Genomic DNA, 19539 nt, shown 5'->3' on the forward strand with positions numbered 1-19539 from the left:
CTATAATTGTGTTGTTTTAGATAGCTCCAGAGACTTTCAACAAGATTTAAATAAAGATACCATGGGGTGGGTATTGGGGTAGGAAAGATTAAGAACTTTTTCAAAAGAGATAAATGAAAGAGTCTGTACAGGAAAAACCAAAAAATAGTACCTAAGAATGGAACAAAAATAAGTAGATTTACTTTTTTGATACTGGATGTAGATATTGATGATGTTTACAAGGATTTTTTTCTTAATATCTTAAAAAGCAGCTTGGCATCAAACAAAAAACCTCCCCAAACATAGTAAAACTCCAAACACTGAGCCATTTCCTTAACATTTTCCTTCCTGCCAAGCAACCACATAGCTGATGCTCATTAAACATTTTAAGAGCAATTTATAGGAAATAAGTATGGAACTTATCTAAGGTAAACTTTAGATTTAAAAAAAGGTTGAAACAGAACTAGAGAACTTAAGGCACATAAGCAAATACAGACGCAGTTATTTTGAAAACATTAAAACAAATTCTTTTCTTTGGGACAATATATAAAATAAGTTACAACTACTGCTATTTAAAAAAATTTTTAATGATGATCTTTAGCACTAACTTAATATCTAAGGCAATCACACAAATGTAAAACACCCATAAAAAACATTTTTAAAAAAGTATGAAGTACGTTGACAATGTCTCTGGAATTATCAGTTCACACTTCCGGCTCAAGTGGTTTCTGATACCTAGCATTAGATGTGACAATAAGTATAGCTAGCTAGTCAAACCTGTTGCCTTAAAGGCCAACCAAATTGCCCCATTCTGGTTTCTTGGTATGGTGAATTTATTTATTTAACTAAAAGGAATAATGGGGTGAGGTGATGTAAACCTAGCTTTCAATATAATGCACAGAAATTCTAAAAAAAGGCCAAAATTATGTTGAGGTTAACTGGTGTCTTGAGCTTAGGAAAATAAAGGCAATCCACAGGAAGCCTTTAAGAGACATTATTTTATCACTTGGCACCACATAAATAGCAATTTCTCTTTGAAAATACGGTCTGGAGTAGATGATGTCCTTTCCACATGTAAATCTCAAGAAACAAAAGGCACAAACAATTCAACCCTCTCTTTTCATGTATGGGTTCTCACAGCATTTCTTTTTAAAAAGTCTATTGCCATATCCAGACAACAGGAAAAATAACACACCTGGTTTGTATACTGACAAAAGTAGTAGAATTGAACCTTTGTCTTTCCTGAGTTTCAAAAAGGGTATGACAGTAGAGATACATAAACAATTCATATTCACTAAGAGAAAATGTATCAGTCCACAAACATTTTCATCTAAATATAAAAAAGTGAATGTTTAACCACCACCACATGTGAAGCCCCTTTACCAAACTGAATTTACTCTAGAATTATGAACTGAAAGTTACTTAGATATGGCACTTTAAACACTCCAATTAGGCAAAAATGACAAGTTAATACCCTGAGTATTTACATCATTTTTTTAAACACCTGGTTTAAATGGAGTAAATACCTATGTTTCAGTCATCTAGGGAAAAAAAAGTTACTAAAGATCCAATAGGCTACCATTTCATACCTGTGCAGTAAAGTCAGTGGGAAGATTAGAGCAGAAGAGGAAGGTCTTTTTGTTGTAAAAATTAGATCACGTTAGAGCTCACTCACATATAGGAACCACATGAAAAATGATTAAAGTTCATGAAAAAAAAAAAAAAGTACATTTCTCTTGATCCACAAAACCTACTTTTGAATTCCTTTCCCACTGAGGTATCGATGGCTATGTCTACCAAACTTGTATCTCCCTCCAATTTGTTTCCTGATCTTGTAAATTGTATGCATTATATAGATTCTGACTGTATGAGTCATCATACTAATATTCATCATATATTTTCGTATGTAAAAGAGTACGCTAGAGAAGCCCAAATTAAAAAAAAAAACAACAACAGAACTTCTGGAACTGAATTTAGTAAGACCAACTAATTTTTACTTTATGTTCCTCTGATCAGAAACCAAAAACTGCTAAAATTCTTGATTTTTGTATATATGTGTGTAGATTGAGCATACTATCTATCTACATATATACACATGTATATACATACATACTAACCTAACCCAAAGGCTTATATGAGCATCACAAACCAAAAGAAAATGTCGGCTATGTGATGACAGTATGAATATAATCTGATACCAATTTTGTTGATAAATCCCTTTTGATATACTAATTATACCCTAAAATTCTTCATTATTTTATCTATGCTAACCTCATTATAAAAAATCAGTAAAGGAAGTGAAAGGAAATTAAAGTATCAGTTGGGTAACTTTAAAAATGGTTACTTTAAATTCATAGGATTCAAGCTAAGTTCTTGGTGACCTACTTAACGTAGTTTTAAATTATGTAGAGAAAAAATTTAAAAATATTGGCATAAGGTCCATGTTTAAACAAATTCTGTTTTATAGGATTTCATTTCAAATTTACTATAATAAACACATGAATATTAAAAATAAACATATAACAAAATATAAGTAAATAGTTAATACTTACAAAAGTACTAAAATACAGGTTATACTGAGAAAGGCTTTTCTGTAAGAAAGTGTCTATATTTATGGATGGGCATGACCTTACGAATACACATGAAAATAACAAGTATCATTTGTATAGTCCTCAGCATTTACCAACACTTTTCTCATACATTATCTCACACACCACACAGAATTTCTGAACTAAATAGGTTCCATAACCTACAAAGGGTATGATGCAGAAGTAGATGCTTACTCTAAAATTAAAACAGGTATCCCAATTGTATCTACTATTGTCTTTCAACTAAAATGGTAGAAAACTGGCTTCTGAATTGCTTTGATAATTATCACAAAAAGGTACATATCATTTCAAATTATGATTTGAAAAATAAAAATTCCCTAAAATTTGTTAAGTTTTTTAGAATTTGCCTCACAATCCAGCTAGGCATTAAAGTTGATAGTGTATAGTGTATTTGAAATCTCTGTATCATTCTAAAATGGGAAAAGAAGAGTAAGTTTATCAATGTTAGGTTGTTTGATTACTACTTTGGTTTTAACAAAAATCTGGTGACACTATAATTACATATTTGCATCATTTCTCCTATGGCAAGGAATATATAATTAAGATGTGAGATGACAATAATGCCTGGGAAGTTGAAATAGAGCAGGCTACCTGGAACATCCCTAAAATACCGTAAATTGTGTTTGTCTACCCAGGAATAACAACAATCACTTATGCTGTAGTTCCTGCCATCCCATTTGCCTTAGAAAAAAAAATTTCACACTCTTCTCTGAAAACTAGCAAGCTTTACAAACTGGAGTTGAAACATCTAGACAAAGGCAATTTGATGTAGACAAGTGTGAGAATGTTGATCGCTATTTCACACAATGGGTACCAAATGAAGATTTATCTTAGAAAACTGCTACTACTACTGTTAGTTTCTTCAGATAGTTAACTTTAAAATAAATATGGACCCACTGAGATAGGTGGTCCCTGCTTTATCCTTTAAGGGCAGCTTAACAGTAGAGACTCCCAGGACTTTTAGCTGTTCACAAGAAAATAGGATAACCAGGAAGAGGTCCTCACCCAAAGCACCATTCCAATGAGGTCAAACCCTACTGGGCTAGGGAGAAAATCTGTCCCTGTTTTGCACAAGATAATATTGCAAAGTGGATTTCAGCTCTTCTGCCAGGTTTAAGAAAAGGCGCTTCCCTTAGAGGATTTAGAGATGATACATAAATACTTTTGAGAGCCACAGTGGGTCATTTTTCCTTCAAGGGTCTTAGATAACTTCTTCTTAGGAACTAATCTTTAATTTTAATCCCCATTTTAGGGGGACTTGCTTTTGTATCTTCTCCCCAAAATATCTTTAATATAAGAAAGCAATTCTAAGAATGAAGTCACAATAACTTAGTAATTTATGATACTCAGATCATTGTCATTACTCTTTTATCAATTACAGAAAAAAACCATAATAAAGTTAATCAATTTGGATGTATTTTTTAGTGAAAAAGATTTTTAAAACTGTTTTTCCCTCCGTAGAATGATTCTAAGCATTCTAAGCATTACATGATTTGACCTAAATGAAAACTTGTCATGCAATTTTCTACATATATATACACACACATACATACTTATATGACAAAATAAGGAATAAACAGTCTTGCAGATAAACATACATAAATGAAGAGACCATTCACAAATTCCTAAACGGTATACAGGCAAACATTATTTCCTATGCCACATAGGCTTTTTTTTTTTTTTTTTAAAGAATACTCACAAAGGTACACTCTCACAGCCCAAGCAAAGACCACTATTACCTTCAAAACAAAAAATTTTTTTTCCCCAATTACAGAAAAGGCTTTATTACAGTTTAAAAGATTGGTATTTGGGGGAGAAAGGCACGACAATTATTATTTTTGTTTTTTTGTGCATATGGCATAAAGGAGATAAACCAAGTTCCCACTCTGGAGTTTTTAAAACCTCTCATCTTGGATTGCTGTGGCTTTCTGGGTGAGGTACGCTGGCGTCAGAGCTTGAAGCATTTCTCATTGTATCTGTGAATAGTCACACATCCGTGATAGGACACTGGCCTGGGCATTGCAGCTACCCCTGTGATGATACTTGTGGCAGGATCGTAACAGAGAATAGTGTCTGTAGCTTCTCCATTTTCCCGTCTTCCACCCAGGATATATATTTTACCATTACATACAGACATACCACAGTTTTCCTGTTGAACCAAATTTTTAAAAAAAATTAACTGTTGACCTTAAGGAATTTGACAGCAAATGGAAAAGTAAAATTAGACATGCTGGAGAAATATCAATAACCTCAGATATGCAGCTGACACCACCCTAATGGCAGAAAGTGAAGAGGAACTAAAAAGCCTCTTGATGAAAGTGAAAAAGGAGAGTGAAAAAGTTGACTTAAAGCTCAACATTCAGAAAACTAAGATCATGGCATCCGGTCCCATCACTTCATGGGAGATAGATGGGGAAACAGTGGAAACAGTGGCAGACTTTATTTTGGGGGGCTCCAAAATCACTGCAGATGGTGACTGCAGCCATGAAATTAAAAGACGCTTACTTCTTGGAAGGAAAGTTATGACCAACCTAGACAACGTATTCAAAAGCAGACACATTACTTTGCCAACAAAGGTCTGTCTAGTCAAGGCTATGATTTTTCCAGTGGTCATGTATGGATGTGAGAGTTGGACTGTGAAGAAAGCTGAGCGCCGAAGAAAGCTGAGCGCCGAAGAATTGATGCTTTTGAACTGTGGTGTTGGAGAAGACTCTTGAGAGTCCCTTGGACTGCAAGGAGATCCAACCAGTCCATTCTGAGGGAGATCAGTCCTGGGTGTTCTTTGGAAGGACTGACGCTAAAGCTGAAACTTTAGTACTTTGACCACCTCATGTGAAGAGTTGACTCATTGGAAAAGACTCTGATGCTGGGAGGGATTGGGGGCAGGAGGAAAAGGGGACGACAGAAGAGGAGATGGCTGGATGGCATCACCAACTCGATGGACATGAGTTTGGGTGAACTCTGGGAGTTGGTGATGGACAGGGAGGCCTGGCGTGCTGTGGTTCATGGGGTTGCAAATAGTCGGACATGACTGAGCGACTGAACTGAACTGAACACAGTCAAAAGGGAGAAAAGAAATAAGTTCCCTTTTGCCCAACTCCTGCTCTATGTGTGAATACTAGATAAATCTGCATGGGTGAAGGGAGTGTTAAAACAGAATAAATGTCAGTAATTGGGGTCAAGATATGGGCAGCAAACTGGGGGTCGTGGCTGAGAAAAGTTTTAGTTAACTTAATGGTAGTTCAACAAAAATATCCTTGAAGAGTTGCTTCTCCTATTATAGTACAGTCCTTTACTATAAAAAGTGTCTATTACATGATCAAGGGATAGGAACATTACTAGTTATATGGGATTACCCTCAAGTTGAACGAATGAATGAGTTATAAGTAGATTAATAAAGCACTGTTACTAGGGTGCCTTGGTTGGGGTATAGAAACTCCCCAAATAACATTTTATAGTTAACTTTCTACACAATGATATTCTTAGCTAAATTTACTCTTATCTGTCAATAATATATATTTTGCAAGGATGCTACTGCTGCTGCTGCTAAGTCGCTTCAGTCGTGTCCGACTATGTGTGACCCCATAGACGGCAGCCCACCAGGCTCCCCCATCCCTGGGATTCTCCAGGCAAGAACACTGGAGTGGGTTGCCATTTCCTTCTCCACTGCATGAAAGTGAAAAGTGAAAGGGAAGCTGCTCAGTCGTGTCTGACTCTTTGCGACCCCATGGACTGCAGCCTACCAGGCTCCTCCGCCCAAGGGATTTTCCAGGCAAGAGTACTGGAGTGGGGTGCCATTGCCTTCTCCATTTGCAAGGATGAGTGATTCTTTAAAGAAAGAAATTACACTAAAACTGTCTATTGCATAAATCTGTTTATGCTGCAGGTCAATTATCTTCTATTTAAATTTCACATTAATTCAGACAGTTATTGTATATTATTATCCTGCTTCCAGATAACCAGCAATGGATAGGTTCTACCAATGAGTACAGCAAACATTTTTACTTGATCTGCTATATATAAATTTCACTCTGGTAGAAAAAATTAAAGCTTGGTGGATTTATATAATAGAGGATAGTATTTTTGGGTCTAAAAGAATAAGTGAGTACTTAAAAATGCCTACATTAAAGTTTATATACACCCAGAATGACTTGGCCCATTATCACTGCTGCTACTGCTAAGTCACTTCAGTTTTAAATACCACAAAAAACAATATCCTTAGTTTTCAAGTACAAGCTGGCTTACACTATTGAACTTCATAGTCATTTGGATGATGATTCTTAAGCTATATAATTATAGGATATTGTGTTAACATCATTTCTTAAAATAGTGCTCAGAATTAATTGAAACAAGCAATCTTCAAAACTGGTATTCACTCGTATCAGGAAATGACTTGCATAGTAGTTTATTTTACTCTATGATAGTCTCAAGAATAATGGCAGCTAGTAATAAAAATAACTTAATAACACATGAAGTTTTAAATGTTATTTTTCATGACTTAAATGAAACACAATTTTAATATTGTAAAACATATCTCTCTCCTTAATTATTATATTTAAATAATGCTGAATCATTAAAATGCCAACAATAAAGAAAAAGAATCAGATTTCTTTTATTATTCTAAACTTTAATGACATTTTAAATACCTACTCCACTGAAGAAGGCTAAAAAATACTTCATCAGTCAGTAAAAAAAATTTCACAATTAAAAAAATATGTTCCTGATGAAAATTAAAAAGCAAAGTATGTTTACAATATCAAGTTGCAGGTTTTAGGAATTATGCAATGTCAAAAGGAATGAAAATATCAAGGTACAGCAGGGAAAAACGCTGGGTCCATTATGATTGCACAAAAAGAGCTCATTTTTTCAGCTCTTTTTTGGTCATTCAATATTCTAAGCACTTAAAAACTGTAACCTTTGACTCAAATAGCTTTCTACCATGAAATTGGTAGATTTAATGAAAGCTGATTTATCTTTTCATTTGATTAGTATTAAAAGGATAGGCAAAGACTCACAGATGGTTCAAAACTTGCCTATCAATAATACATACATAGATACATTTAGAGGTACTGGCTATAAGAATGGCCCAGGGGAGAAAAGATAATCCCAGAAATCTCAGTATTTTTTGTTTCAAGAGATTTGACATACTAGTCTTAAGACTTCAATACAGATTTAATATATTTCTGATCTAAATGTCCCTTGAAATTTCTGAAGTCACTACCAGGCACTGTCTAATTAAGGAAAATGTGCCATATATGTCCTTTTGTTTTTCGTTAATTTTATCGCAATCATTTAGTTAAAGACATATTCTTTAGTATATTATCATATGTGAAATAGATCGCCAGTCCAAGTTCGATGCATGAGGCAGGGTGCTCAGGGCTGGTGCACTGGGATGACCCTGAGGGATGGGATGGGGAGGGAGGTGGGGGGGGGGTTCAGGATGGGGAACACATGTACACCCATGGCTGATTCATGTGAATGTATGGCAAAAACCACCACAATATTGTAATTAGCCTCCAATTAAAAAAAACAAACATGTTCTTTATATGCCCTGTGTTATGCTAGATGCTGGCAATTATCTTCCTAAGCTCTGCTATTGTTTTGTATAGTACAGTCAACTTCTCAGTGAATAGTAGCTCTTAGTGAAAATGCGCTATGTTTAAAAATATTCACTGTAATAAACCAATAAAAAAAAAGCTTTGGTTAAAAAATTTAGAAGTAAGTGTAAACACCTGTCATACAGCTGGACGTGACCATAAGAGTTCTTCTGTCGCAGGGCACATTCTCACCTGTCTCTTGTAGGAGGACAATGAACTAGAGAATTGAAGTTCATTTTATTTAAATGTGATGTAAGAGGGACAGAAGACTATGTTCCCTTTGTACCATGAAACTGAAGATCCTATTATGTCCCTTTCATCAACTGAGGCAATGTTACTCTGAATACATTACTAACTGGAGACTATATTTCAATGTCAACAGCTTCAGAAAAATAGTGTTATACCCAAACCCTAGTCATTATCCTTACAGTCTATATTTCTTATATTGTATATAAAATTGTCTTAACATCAGGACCCTCTGTTACTTCACTGTTTATTCAATAAATATTTACTAATAGAGGTTAAGTATAGTGACAGATCAGAAAGAAAAGGCATTAATTCGGAACAAGGCAATCTCAGATTGTTATAACTATGCAGTGGTCCTTGAAAGACAAGTAGATAAGGTAGAAAAGGCATTAAAGCTAAGCGGACAGAATGAACAAAGGCAAGAACACATACCATCTGGATAGCAAATGCAAGCAACAGATACTAGTGGTAAAATGGGTTAGAAAAGCAAGACATTAGAAGCTTGAAAAGGGTTTCTCCCCCACCCTCCCTTCTCTGGAGAGGGGAGAAGGGCTAGAAATTGATTTATAATTGATTACGTATACATGATAAAGCCTCCATAAAAATCCCAAAAAACAGGATGTGGAGAGCTTCTAGGTTGGTAAACACATCCATGTGCTAGGAGGATGGAGCACCACAAATCCATGAGGGCAGAAAGTTCTGTGCTTGGGATCCTTCCAGACCTGACTTGTGGGTACCTCTCTATCTGGCTGTTCTTCTATGTCCTTTGTAATAACCTGTAAACATAAATGTGTGTTTTTCCTGAGAAGATGAATTGAATTCATGGAGGGGACTGTGAAAACCTTGATTTATAGTTGATTGCTCAGAAGTACTGGTGACAACCTGAGACTTGTGACTGGCATCTGAAGCAGTGGCAGTCTTGTGCAACTGAGTCCTTAAAATCTGAAGCTAACTTCAGGTTGTGTCAAATCTGAATTGAACTGGAAGATGCCAGTTGGAGATGGAGAGTTGACTGGTATGGGAATAAACTCACATATCTGGTGTCAGAAGTGTTATAAATAAGGGAGAAACAGTTTTTTCTATTCACTAGGTTGTTTGGAAACAGAAAAAGTAAGCTTGGGGAAGAAGGTGAATTCTGTTTTAAGTCTGAAGGTTTAGAACATATTAAATAGGCAGCTGGAAATTTGAGTCTGGAGCAGAGGAGGGAGGCTTTAATGGAGAATAAGATTTGAAGTCCTCAGTACTGACCAGGAATGGAGTATAAACTGGGAAAAGGGCAGGGAAAAGAGGCTCAGGCAATACCCATATTTAAGGGTTGGGTAGAAAAAAATCAAGAGAACATGAATGAGACTCAGAAAATTATTAGTAACGACCTTTGTGGGTACAACACCTCAAAAGTGGTATGGGTCGAGCCAGATTTCCAGCATCAGGGCCATCAAATATTTTGATGGTGGAAGGAAGGAGGGTAGAATTATGAATTAAAAGGCCAAGGGAACGCCTTTTTGGGGTGGGGTAGAAGCAGAGTAAGAGTACAAATGCAGTGTGAATGAAAGAGAACCAAGTGCAGCCATTTTCTTTATAACAAAAGAACAACATGTTACCTAGTTTCTAACTGCAAAAGCAAAGAAACCAGTTTGGGAGGATTTCTTCTCTTTTGAAATGTACAAGAGAGAGGGATAAGAACTGGAGCAGGAGTCTGAAAAAGGTTAAGGGGGAAAAAAACCCAATAGACATAGTACAATACCTAATTTACCATGGGACAGTAAAAAGTTATTTCAATAATCCATTCCTCGGGAGCAGTTCAAAACAAGTACACCATATGCTATACATGGAACTTTGAAAGAACTGTGAAATAATCTAAGTGTACATGAAATAGTGTGAAGTTACTGTATATTCATACTGGTACTGTACTTGGTCTCTCCTACACTGATTTTTCTTTTTGTCTGTTTTATGTTATTACCTGTCGGCTGAATGTATTCTGTACATGCATCCAGTAATCTTCAACTGGATCGTAACAGTATATTGCCTTGGTCAGTCCACCAGCAACATATATCAGGTTGTTTAAGGATACAGCAGTTATACACCTCTTGGCAATAGGAATAGCTGCACGAAGTAACCAAGAATTGGTTTCTGGATCATAGGATTGAACCTAATAATATACAGAAATATTTAATTAAAATTTCTCAACAAGAATGCAAATTTACTTAATAAAAAGTTTGCCAATATACAAAAGCATGATTAAAATAAAATTCTATTAATTCATAGAATTAAGGGAGGCTGGCTTGAGAATGAAATATTTGAATTATCAAGCAGAACAGAGTGACAAACAAACAGATTGTTTCTAGGATGAATGGCTACTGGCTACTGGGTTTGCTTTGTTCCCATTAAAATTAACATCTGGATTTTTAAAAATTCTGTTACATAAGATAAGTATGCCTCAATTTGAATACAATTTCTTTACATATTTAGGGAGTCTTTTCTTCAAAAGAATACAAGTGAACCTCAATTTACTACACTTTAAATTATCACAAGTTCTGAATTAATGAATTCTAAATATGTAACATTTGACATTACATTAAAATTTCAGAAAAAATTTATTGATTGACAAAATTTAGTAAACTATTGTTAAATGAATCAGGCATTAGATATTTGTCTCCAGAATAAACAGGTTATTTTCAGAGCTGTCAGTATGGCACATGTTCTATTGTCCCAGGAATTTAATGAACTGCAGCAGCTTTGAGCCATCCTATGTTTACATTAGAGAGGTTTTCTTTCCCTATCTTTGTTCTAAAGAATATTTTCAAAGTACATAGAAAATGACCCATTTGAAAGCAGTATAACTGATTACTGTCTCACCCTTTGCTAGTTTACTTACTAACTGTATTCTGAACAAATAATTTTTTGATTCTGTAAACCATTTCACTTTAGTAACCTGAAACTTAATGTTTTCCTCCCAAAGTATAAAGTACCAGACAATTTTTAAAAGGCCTTTCACACTAGGGGACCAAACTACCTACTTGTTAGGCCGTTTCTATTTCTCTTCTTGTGTGTATCAGTGGTTATTTCTGCAGGAAAACATGGCTTACCTTATCAGAACAAGTATTATCATCAGGTCCTCCACCAATCACAAACAATTTGCCTACACAGCTGGTCACGGCAGGAGAACTTACTGCTTCCTTAAGGGGAGCAACTTCAGTCCATCGATTTGAAAAGGAATCATAACATTCTACGCTGCTAAGTCTGTTTTGCCCATCATAGCCTCCAACAACATATACCTACATGTAAAATACATGGAAAAAACTTAATTATCAAAAGTTTGAATTTTTAACTAGTCAGCTAAAGAATTAAGGGATCTCTTCCCTTTAAAAGTTCCTGGTAACTGTAAATGCAATATATTTAGCTCCATTTCTGGACCTTTTAAAAAATTATCATCCTCTCACTACCACCAAGGAGGTATTTTAGACATTTCTTTTCATAATAGCCCCATCCAATGAAAATTTTAATACCACAGATATATTGTATATGTGTTTATGTACTATATGTATATCTCTGCTTTATGCACAAAAGGACATGTATGGCTTGAAGTAAGAAGCAATCTTTATCCCAGTAGCAGTAATACTACTTGCATTGAGAATTACAGGATTTAGCTTAAATGCTCATATTCAAGTATGGTGAAAATATTTGAATATTATAAAGCTAGACTAAAGCTCTAAAATAGAATAAAGCTAGAAACTAAAATACTAGGTAAGGATTACTGGACTGTGAGATCTTTGAAGGCAGGGCCTATTTTGTTCTTTTAGTTCCTATAAAGCCTAGAAAAGTACCTGGCACATAATGAACTCTACACTGTATATTACAAAGAGCTTTCATATACATTTTATTTTCACAAATATGACAAAGTAGGAAAAGTGATCAACAGGCCATTTATTAAATCAGCTACATGCAGAATAATCCATTAAGCATCATGAGATACACAAGAAATCTTTAACCTACAGAAGCTCTCCAGTTTAACATCTACAATTCTTTTAATGAACAATCATCATCAACTTTTCTCTGCATCTATATCTAACTATTAAGTTCTACAGAGCCTTCTTTCACAGCATCTCTCACATCTGTCCCTTCCTTTTGTTTCCCGCTGCCACTATCCTTCCTCAGGGTCCGTATCATTTCATACCTCTCAATCTCCTCCTGGTCTCCATTCTTGTACTCTCTAAACCATAGATTAATCTTCCTAAAATACCTCCATCAATTCCTTTTACTAGTCTAACAATGAATGCCAAATGGTCAAAGCCAAACTTTATATTTACACATTGTCACTCAAGTATGCCCACAATCTATCTTTCTGTACTCTTGCAAATTTCCTTAGCAGCCAATATTACTTCAATTTTGCATTTCTCACATTTAAAATGATCTGTTGGTGGGTCTGTTCTCCCAACACCATATAGCCCAGAGAGGTTAGGTAACCTATTCAAGGTCATGCAGCTATGGAAGGGGTACAGAAACTGAGGTATATAGTACTTAAGGGCACAGCTTTGAAGTCAGGAGAGGTAGAGTCCACATTGGCTCTGCCACTGCACATAAGACCTTGCTTGGGCAGTTTACCTATACTCTCTCAAACCGTGTCTTAATTTCCTCAGTCTAAAAATGTATACAATAATAGTACCTATCACATAATTTTTAGGGTTAAACTTTAATACTACACTACTTGCATAAACTAAAAATATATGCTATGAGCCTCAAGATAAAAGGCTCCTAGATTGAGAAAATCTAAGCTTTTGCCCCTGCTTTATCACTTTCTGTGCAACCTTGAGCAAATGACTCCATATCTCTGGATTCAGTTTCTTCATAAATTGAAAAAGTTACATTAAATATTTTCTAAGATTGCTTCTTGCTCTAAGATACTATATTCCAAACCACCCTAGGTTTCCTTAACAGTAAACATTTATGCTTTAAATAACTTTATAGGTTTGAATTCAGCCTTGAATGTAATTTTTGGGATAACTGTTTTCCATGAATTGAGTACTTGCTGTGGAAGGACAGAAGAAATCCTTTTATTTTTTGAATTAGTGCTTCCAAGTTGTGGGTAACTTCAAGTCAAGTATACTAATATTTATCAAGTACATTTGTGTTAATCAATCCATAAATGATGTTTGGAACATCAATCATTTTCATATACTTTTCTATGTTCAGAATAAAGAATTATAATGTTTTTAGTCCGACTTCATCTCTTTCAACCCCTTAATTATTTTACCTGCCCCTTTTATGTTGTCGTTCTTGATGTATAGCTCCCAAAACTCTATTAACAAACCAGTGGTTTTAGAAAATACTGTTAGTATTTTATTTTCATTATACCTACCTTAAGGTCCTCATTATTTCACTAGTTTTGTCAGTGGCAGCAGCACACCAGATCAGTACCCTTAGGAATTAACAGTAGCTTTCAAACTGTACTTTGAGAAGCTCTACAGTACAGAGTTTTAAAGAAGCTTTTGTGGGGAGATAAGAGGGAAGGAATGAGAACTGATAGGTGACTGAGTGGGAAGGGTTCCTGGCATCATCTCTGTTCCAACTAGAGCAGTTCTGCTTTCTCATTGGTGGCTCTAAAATGCCTCCACGAGAGGGCTTAAGAGGTAGCAATCATTTTAGTAGAGGGTATCAGGGGACGAGGGAGCCTGGTGGGCTGCTGTCTGTGGGGTCGCACAGAGTCAGACATGACTGAAGCGACTTAGCAGCAGCAACAGGGGACAAATAAAAAACATTATGTGTGATATATTCAGTTTCTTGTGATAACCTATAATGGAATATAATCAGCAAACAAAACCCCTAAACCACGAATCACTGTGCTATACACTTGAAATTAACACATACTGTAAATCAACCACACTTCAAAAAAAAATGTGCAAGCCAAGTATGTTGCTTTTACTTAGACTGCTCAGCAATCTGAAGTGGCTTTGGAGGAGCTGATAGAGACGGAGGCAGGAAAAGAATCCAAGTGAGCCCTTGTTACACAGCTGTATTTTCATCTGCTTTGTGTAACAGCTTTTTATATTAATTTAACTTGAAAAAACTGGTTGTAGCTGCCACTAGTCTACTAGTGATTCTCAAAGTTCCTTAGGACTTTGAATGGTCCAGAATCAGATTATATGTTTTTTATATTTATTAGCTGCAGCCAGTAGTAACTTTGCTTTAAAATAAGCTGGTGAGTTTATCTTAACACTTATTTGCTTTGTCCCTACTTGTACAAATAATAAAGATAAAATAATATGACTCTAGATAAATATATCTTGGCCTGAATGCTTAAGTCAGTAAAAGGAAAAAGACTGCTTGGATTAGACACTAGCCTGTTTTTGTACTTGATGTACTTCTTTATTTTCCAGTGCTTCTCAGGCACTTAGAAGCCAATGGTGCATTAGAAAAGAAATGTGCTGCACTGCTACGAATTCCAAGTTGGGAGAACAAAATATCCATTCAAAAGTACAGTGTCAAATTGTTTATATCTTCAGTTTATGTACTGAGGTTAGAAATGAAAGGAAATACAAGCTGAGTCCAAAATACCCAGAGGGTGAGTAAAATGAAGGATTCATCTGTGGTATTTATTCTGGAAAGGTACCAGCAATAATAACAAAAAGTGGTTTCTCTTACTTTACCAAGGAGGACAGCCATTTTGTGACGCCATCTGCCTTTATTTAGAGAAGCAACTCTGATCCAAATATTTAACTGTGAGTTATAAATCCAGACATCACGTCCATTGATTCTTCCACCTATAAATGCAAAACATTGCACAAACACTAACAAGTATATCACCAAGGGATCTATGTCAAAGGCATAAATAATGAAAACTCTGAAATATTCACCCAGTCCAAGAATTTAAGGATTCAGTTCAATAAATAAAACAAAGACCCTTAAAACTTCAAATGGCAATAGATCACAGAGCAGATTTAACCTTGTCTATTGTTATTTTGAGAAATAATCATTACATGCCCCAAATAATAAAATGTAGAATGTGAATCTTACTATTCTAATTTTAACGTAGAATAGGAGAATTTTACAATTTTACTATTCTACATTTTATTCTGTGGTAAACTTGGACAAAAGAATTATTCTAGAAAGATTTTTAAAAATCAGCCATTTTTTAAAAAAGTATACCACTATACAAAATAATGTGTTGTTATATTATTCAATGCATAATAACAGAGTAACCTGCGAAACTGGTAAAATTGTTTAATTAACAAATTTAAAATTATAGACACTGTAGTTACACTTTGCATAAATCTGTCACATTATTGTCTGTTGACTTTAGACATAACATATCACGTATTATAATGAAAGTTCAAGTTAAGAATTTTAAGAAAAATCTTATTTCATAAACTTTGGGGAGAATTCCAGAAAACATGGGTGGATGAGAGATGCTTAACTCTGAGCACTCTTCACTTTATATACTTCACTGCGTTCCTTAAAGTAAACAAGTTTTAAAAACTGTACATATTCTATATGCATTTGAGAGCATTTAAACATAATATGGCCTACTGTACAGTACAGGATATTACAGTCAATATCCTATGATAAATTATAATGGAAAAGAATATGAAAAATAATATATATGTATAATTGAATCACTTTGTTGTTCAGTAGAAATTAGTAACAAGAAATCAATAACATATATTTTAAAAATATGATATGGTTAAAGACATTTTCTGGTGAATCTTTTGTAAATCATTCTAAATTATCTTGTACCTGTTTTTAAGAACAATAAGTCAATTTCAGTTTTATTTGTTGTATAATATGATCTGATTAAAGTGGGCATCTCTACTTTCAGTCTTTTGAGACACTGTCATGGTTTAAAATGGCCAAGCTGTGATTAAATTAAAGTAGCTACGTAACAGTTCTTTATTACCTGAAACAAGAATGTCATTCCTTAGAGCACAGACTGCATATTCTGATTTGGTAAATTCGGGAAGTTTAGCCAAAGACTTCCACTCTCCTGTTACAGGGTCGTAACACTCAGTGTATGGAAGATTAAATCCTCCAACTCTTTCACAGCCTCCAACGACAACTATCACCTCAGAATAGCCAGTTGACCTAAAATAATTATTATAAGAATGCATAAATAACAACACACACACCATTGTTTAAATTCCTAAAAGCATACTGTTGTCATAAAAAAAGTGGAACATTATTATAAACTTAAGTTTATTTTCTGAGTATGTGCCAACCAATAGAGGCTATCAATTATTTACTTTGAGAACATTTATAAGGGGTTTAATAACATAATCTTTTCACAGAAAACTTCTATGGGTACTTTCTCCATGAGTAGCAGTCCAAAGATTATACCTAATTGAACTGGAACCCTGGTAATATTAAGGATGAGTTTCAAATGGAATCTCAACAGCAATTCAGATAAGCATAACCACACAAGATAAGACAATGCACTTTTTTAAGTGTAGGAAAATGGTGCTTTTTCATCAGACTGTTAGTTATAAAAAAACAAATTCACAGTACAATTTAAGTATCCTTTAGAGGAATACATGTATTTGTTCAGATATCATTTTGAAAAATAAATTTTTTTTTTACCGCACTACACAGCTTTCAGAATCTTAGTTCCCTGACCAGGGATAGAATCCACGCCCTCAGCAGTCAAAGTGCAGAGTCCTAACCACTGGACTGCCAAATATTTCCCTAAAAATATTTTAACTTAAAGTAAGGTAATCCAACTCAAAAGGCTAGGTGGTCTCCAAAGATGTTAACAGAGCTTTATTATAAAGAATGCTACAGGAAAAAGGCAAGATGAAAAATTGTACAAAAAGTCTGATCAATACTATGTAATTAATGTGTCTGGAGAGATCACAGCAAAGTGCTAATGATGGTTTTCTCCCGATTGTGTGGCTTTCTCCTTTATATCAACACAAATTTTCAAAACAGTAATGAGCATGGGCTACTTTTAGAGTGGCAAAGATAACTTTCAAGTACCCTAAGGGAATCCTGAGGTTTATGTTAATTACAGGCTTCTTTTACTTTGTAGTTTAAACTTAAGATAGAGACAGGAAAAACTAAAAGCTTAGCCAAGCTTTTTCTTTTTGTTCATAAGGCTCATGGAAATGAAAAGTCTTGTAATTACATTTTATGGCTGCTACAACGTTAAATCTCACAAACAAAAATTTTAACAATCCCTCTTCTCTTACTTAAATGAAGAAAAAAAGATCAGGTTAAAACACTTATTTGTAGTTTTAGTCAGTGTGATGTTTTACAATTTCACTAGGAAAAAACAGAATTGAGCAGCGTTGGTATATCCCTTTGATAGAGCTGCTATATTCTAGCTATACTTACTTGCAGTTATTTCAACTAACAATCATTCACCTAGTCAGTCCATGCCAGGCATACTTTTTCCATTATAAAATCAGAAATAAATATCATAGAAAAGAATTCTGTCCACAGATGCAATAAAAATTACTTTTAAGAACCCAGAAAATAATATAACCCTAATCTAGTATATAGTAAAATGTTATCAGAAGGACTCAAATACTATCAATAATATTTACTATTTTCCAAATAATTCCAAAATGAAAATATTAAAAGTAAATAGTAGATAGCATCAGTTACTTAGTAGTATAACTAATGACCAGAAGATATCCTTTTTTCCATATTAGTATTATTTCCTTAAATCCTACTTAAAGTACTTCTAAGACAAACCCATGTGATAGTCCTCAAAGTCTTACCTATTGATTGAGCAAAACAAAAACTGCTAAATACTGTTACTGGGTTTGAGTCACTCCTAATAGTTTCAATACAAAATTAAGGTAATTCTGATAGAATTTTGTTTTATACTTTCTTTGGGTTTCCCAGGTGGCACTAATGGCAAAGAACCTGCCTACCAATGCAGTAGATGTTTAAGAGACACGGGTTCAATCTCAGGGCTGGAAACATCCCCCAGAGGAGGGCATGTCAATCCACTCCAGTATTCTTGTCTGGAGAATCTCATGAACTGAGCCTGGAGGGCTACAGTCCATAAGGTCGCAAAGAGTCCAACACGACTCAAGAGACTTAGCATGCATGTTATAGCATTTTCCTTGTTTTATACTTTCCCTTTTCTTGAATTTGCTTGGTTTCCAAGGCTTCTTAGCCCAATAAACATACCTTGTCTGTTTTGCACCTTGGGACAAGAGAAAACAGCACAAAAAGCTAATGGCTAAAACATTTAGTCTTACTAAATAAAGGATTATTTCAGTGCCTGTGTCTATTTATCTGAAAGGATCAGCAAACTAGTAGTTTTGCCTAACTGAAGGTCTCATTTGCAACCAAATGGCTTTTAACTTAATTTGAGACAAGTCTGGTGCTCTCATTAGAGACTATTAACTCAATATAATAGCTATTTTTATTTCTTGAGCTTGGAAAAATACTTATCTCAGGCAGGAAGATGATTGCCTTAAAGGAAATGAGTTGCTGCAGCTGATAATGGTGACGAGAATAAAAAAGCAGCCAAGATGATAGTATAGGATGAATAAAATTCTAGATACCCATGCAATCTATTTTTAGAGACTATGTTACTTTATTAATCTTTTAAAGTGAAAATTCTCATTTTCTGCTGTAACAAACTAACAAATATTCACAGCTTAAGTATTAAGCAGTATTAAGTCTTGAGTATTGAAATTTGGGTATTAAGTCTCACCACTTGTTCCTAGGAAAGTGTGACAAGAAAATTATTTTTTTTCTACAGTGGTAAATATTTTTTCAAAAGTCATCATACTCTTTTATCATAAACTTGAGAAAAGGTTAAATTAAAAGATCACATTCTTTGATTTATGTGAAAGGAAAAGAAATATTCTAAACCATATGAACAAAATGTATAGTAATTGCCAGGTTCAGTTAAGAACCTCAGAAAGATTTGCTGGCCAAAATAACAGACCTTCTTACTGTCAATGCAAACATGCCAGGGACAGATGAACGGCCAAATTAATTTTATCAACAAAAAGGGGTCTAAGGGTGATCCTTGGTAATAAGAAAAATGACTGAATACATTTAGAAAACACAAAAAGAAATGTTTCCATATAGTGGGAAGCTGGAAGGAAGAAGGGAGTGCTATTAGTGACACAGTCTATTCCAAGACTCAAAAATAC

General features: G+C 34.6%; 1 protein-coding gene across 7 annotated transcripts in view; it reads right to left on the reverse strand.

Annotated features, from left to right (window-relative positions):
* Positions 1-2566: 2566 nt before the first annotated feature.
* Positions 2567-19539, reverse strand: part of KLHL24 (kelch like family member 24) — a 34239-nt gene continuing 17266 nt past the window's right edge. For all 7 annotated transcript variants that reach the window (XM_069559011.1, XM_069559031.1, XM_069559021.1 and 4 more), the window contains 5 exons: positions 16323-16507; positions 15071-15189; positions 11518-11706; positions 10392-10580; positions 2567-4737 (listed from right to left, as the gene is read on the reverse strand). In XM_069559011.1, coding sequence (XP_069415112.1) covers positions 4537-4737; positions 10392-10580; positions 11518-11706; positions 15071-15189; positions 16323-16507 — 883 coding nt within the window. In that variant the 3' untranslated portion in view covers positions 2567-4536. The remainder of the gene's footprint in view (positions 4738-10391; positions 10581-11517; positions 11707-15070; positions 15190-16322; positions 16508-19539) is intronic.

The sequence above is a fragment of the Ovis canadensis genome, chromosome 1 (genome assembly GCF_042477335.2).
Source record: "Ovis canadensis isolate MfBH-ARS-UI-01 breed Bighorn chromosome 1, ARS-UI_OviCan_v2, whole genome shotgun sequence".
Lineage (NCBI taxonomy): Eukaryota > Metazoa > Chordata > Mammalia > Artiodactyla > Bovidae > Ovis > Ovis canadensis.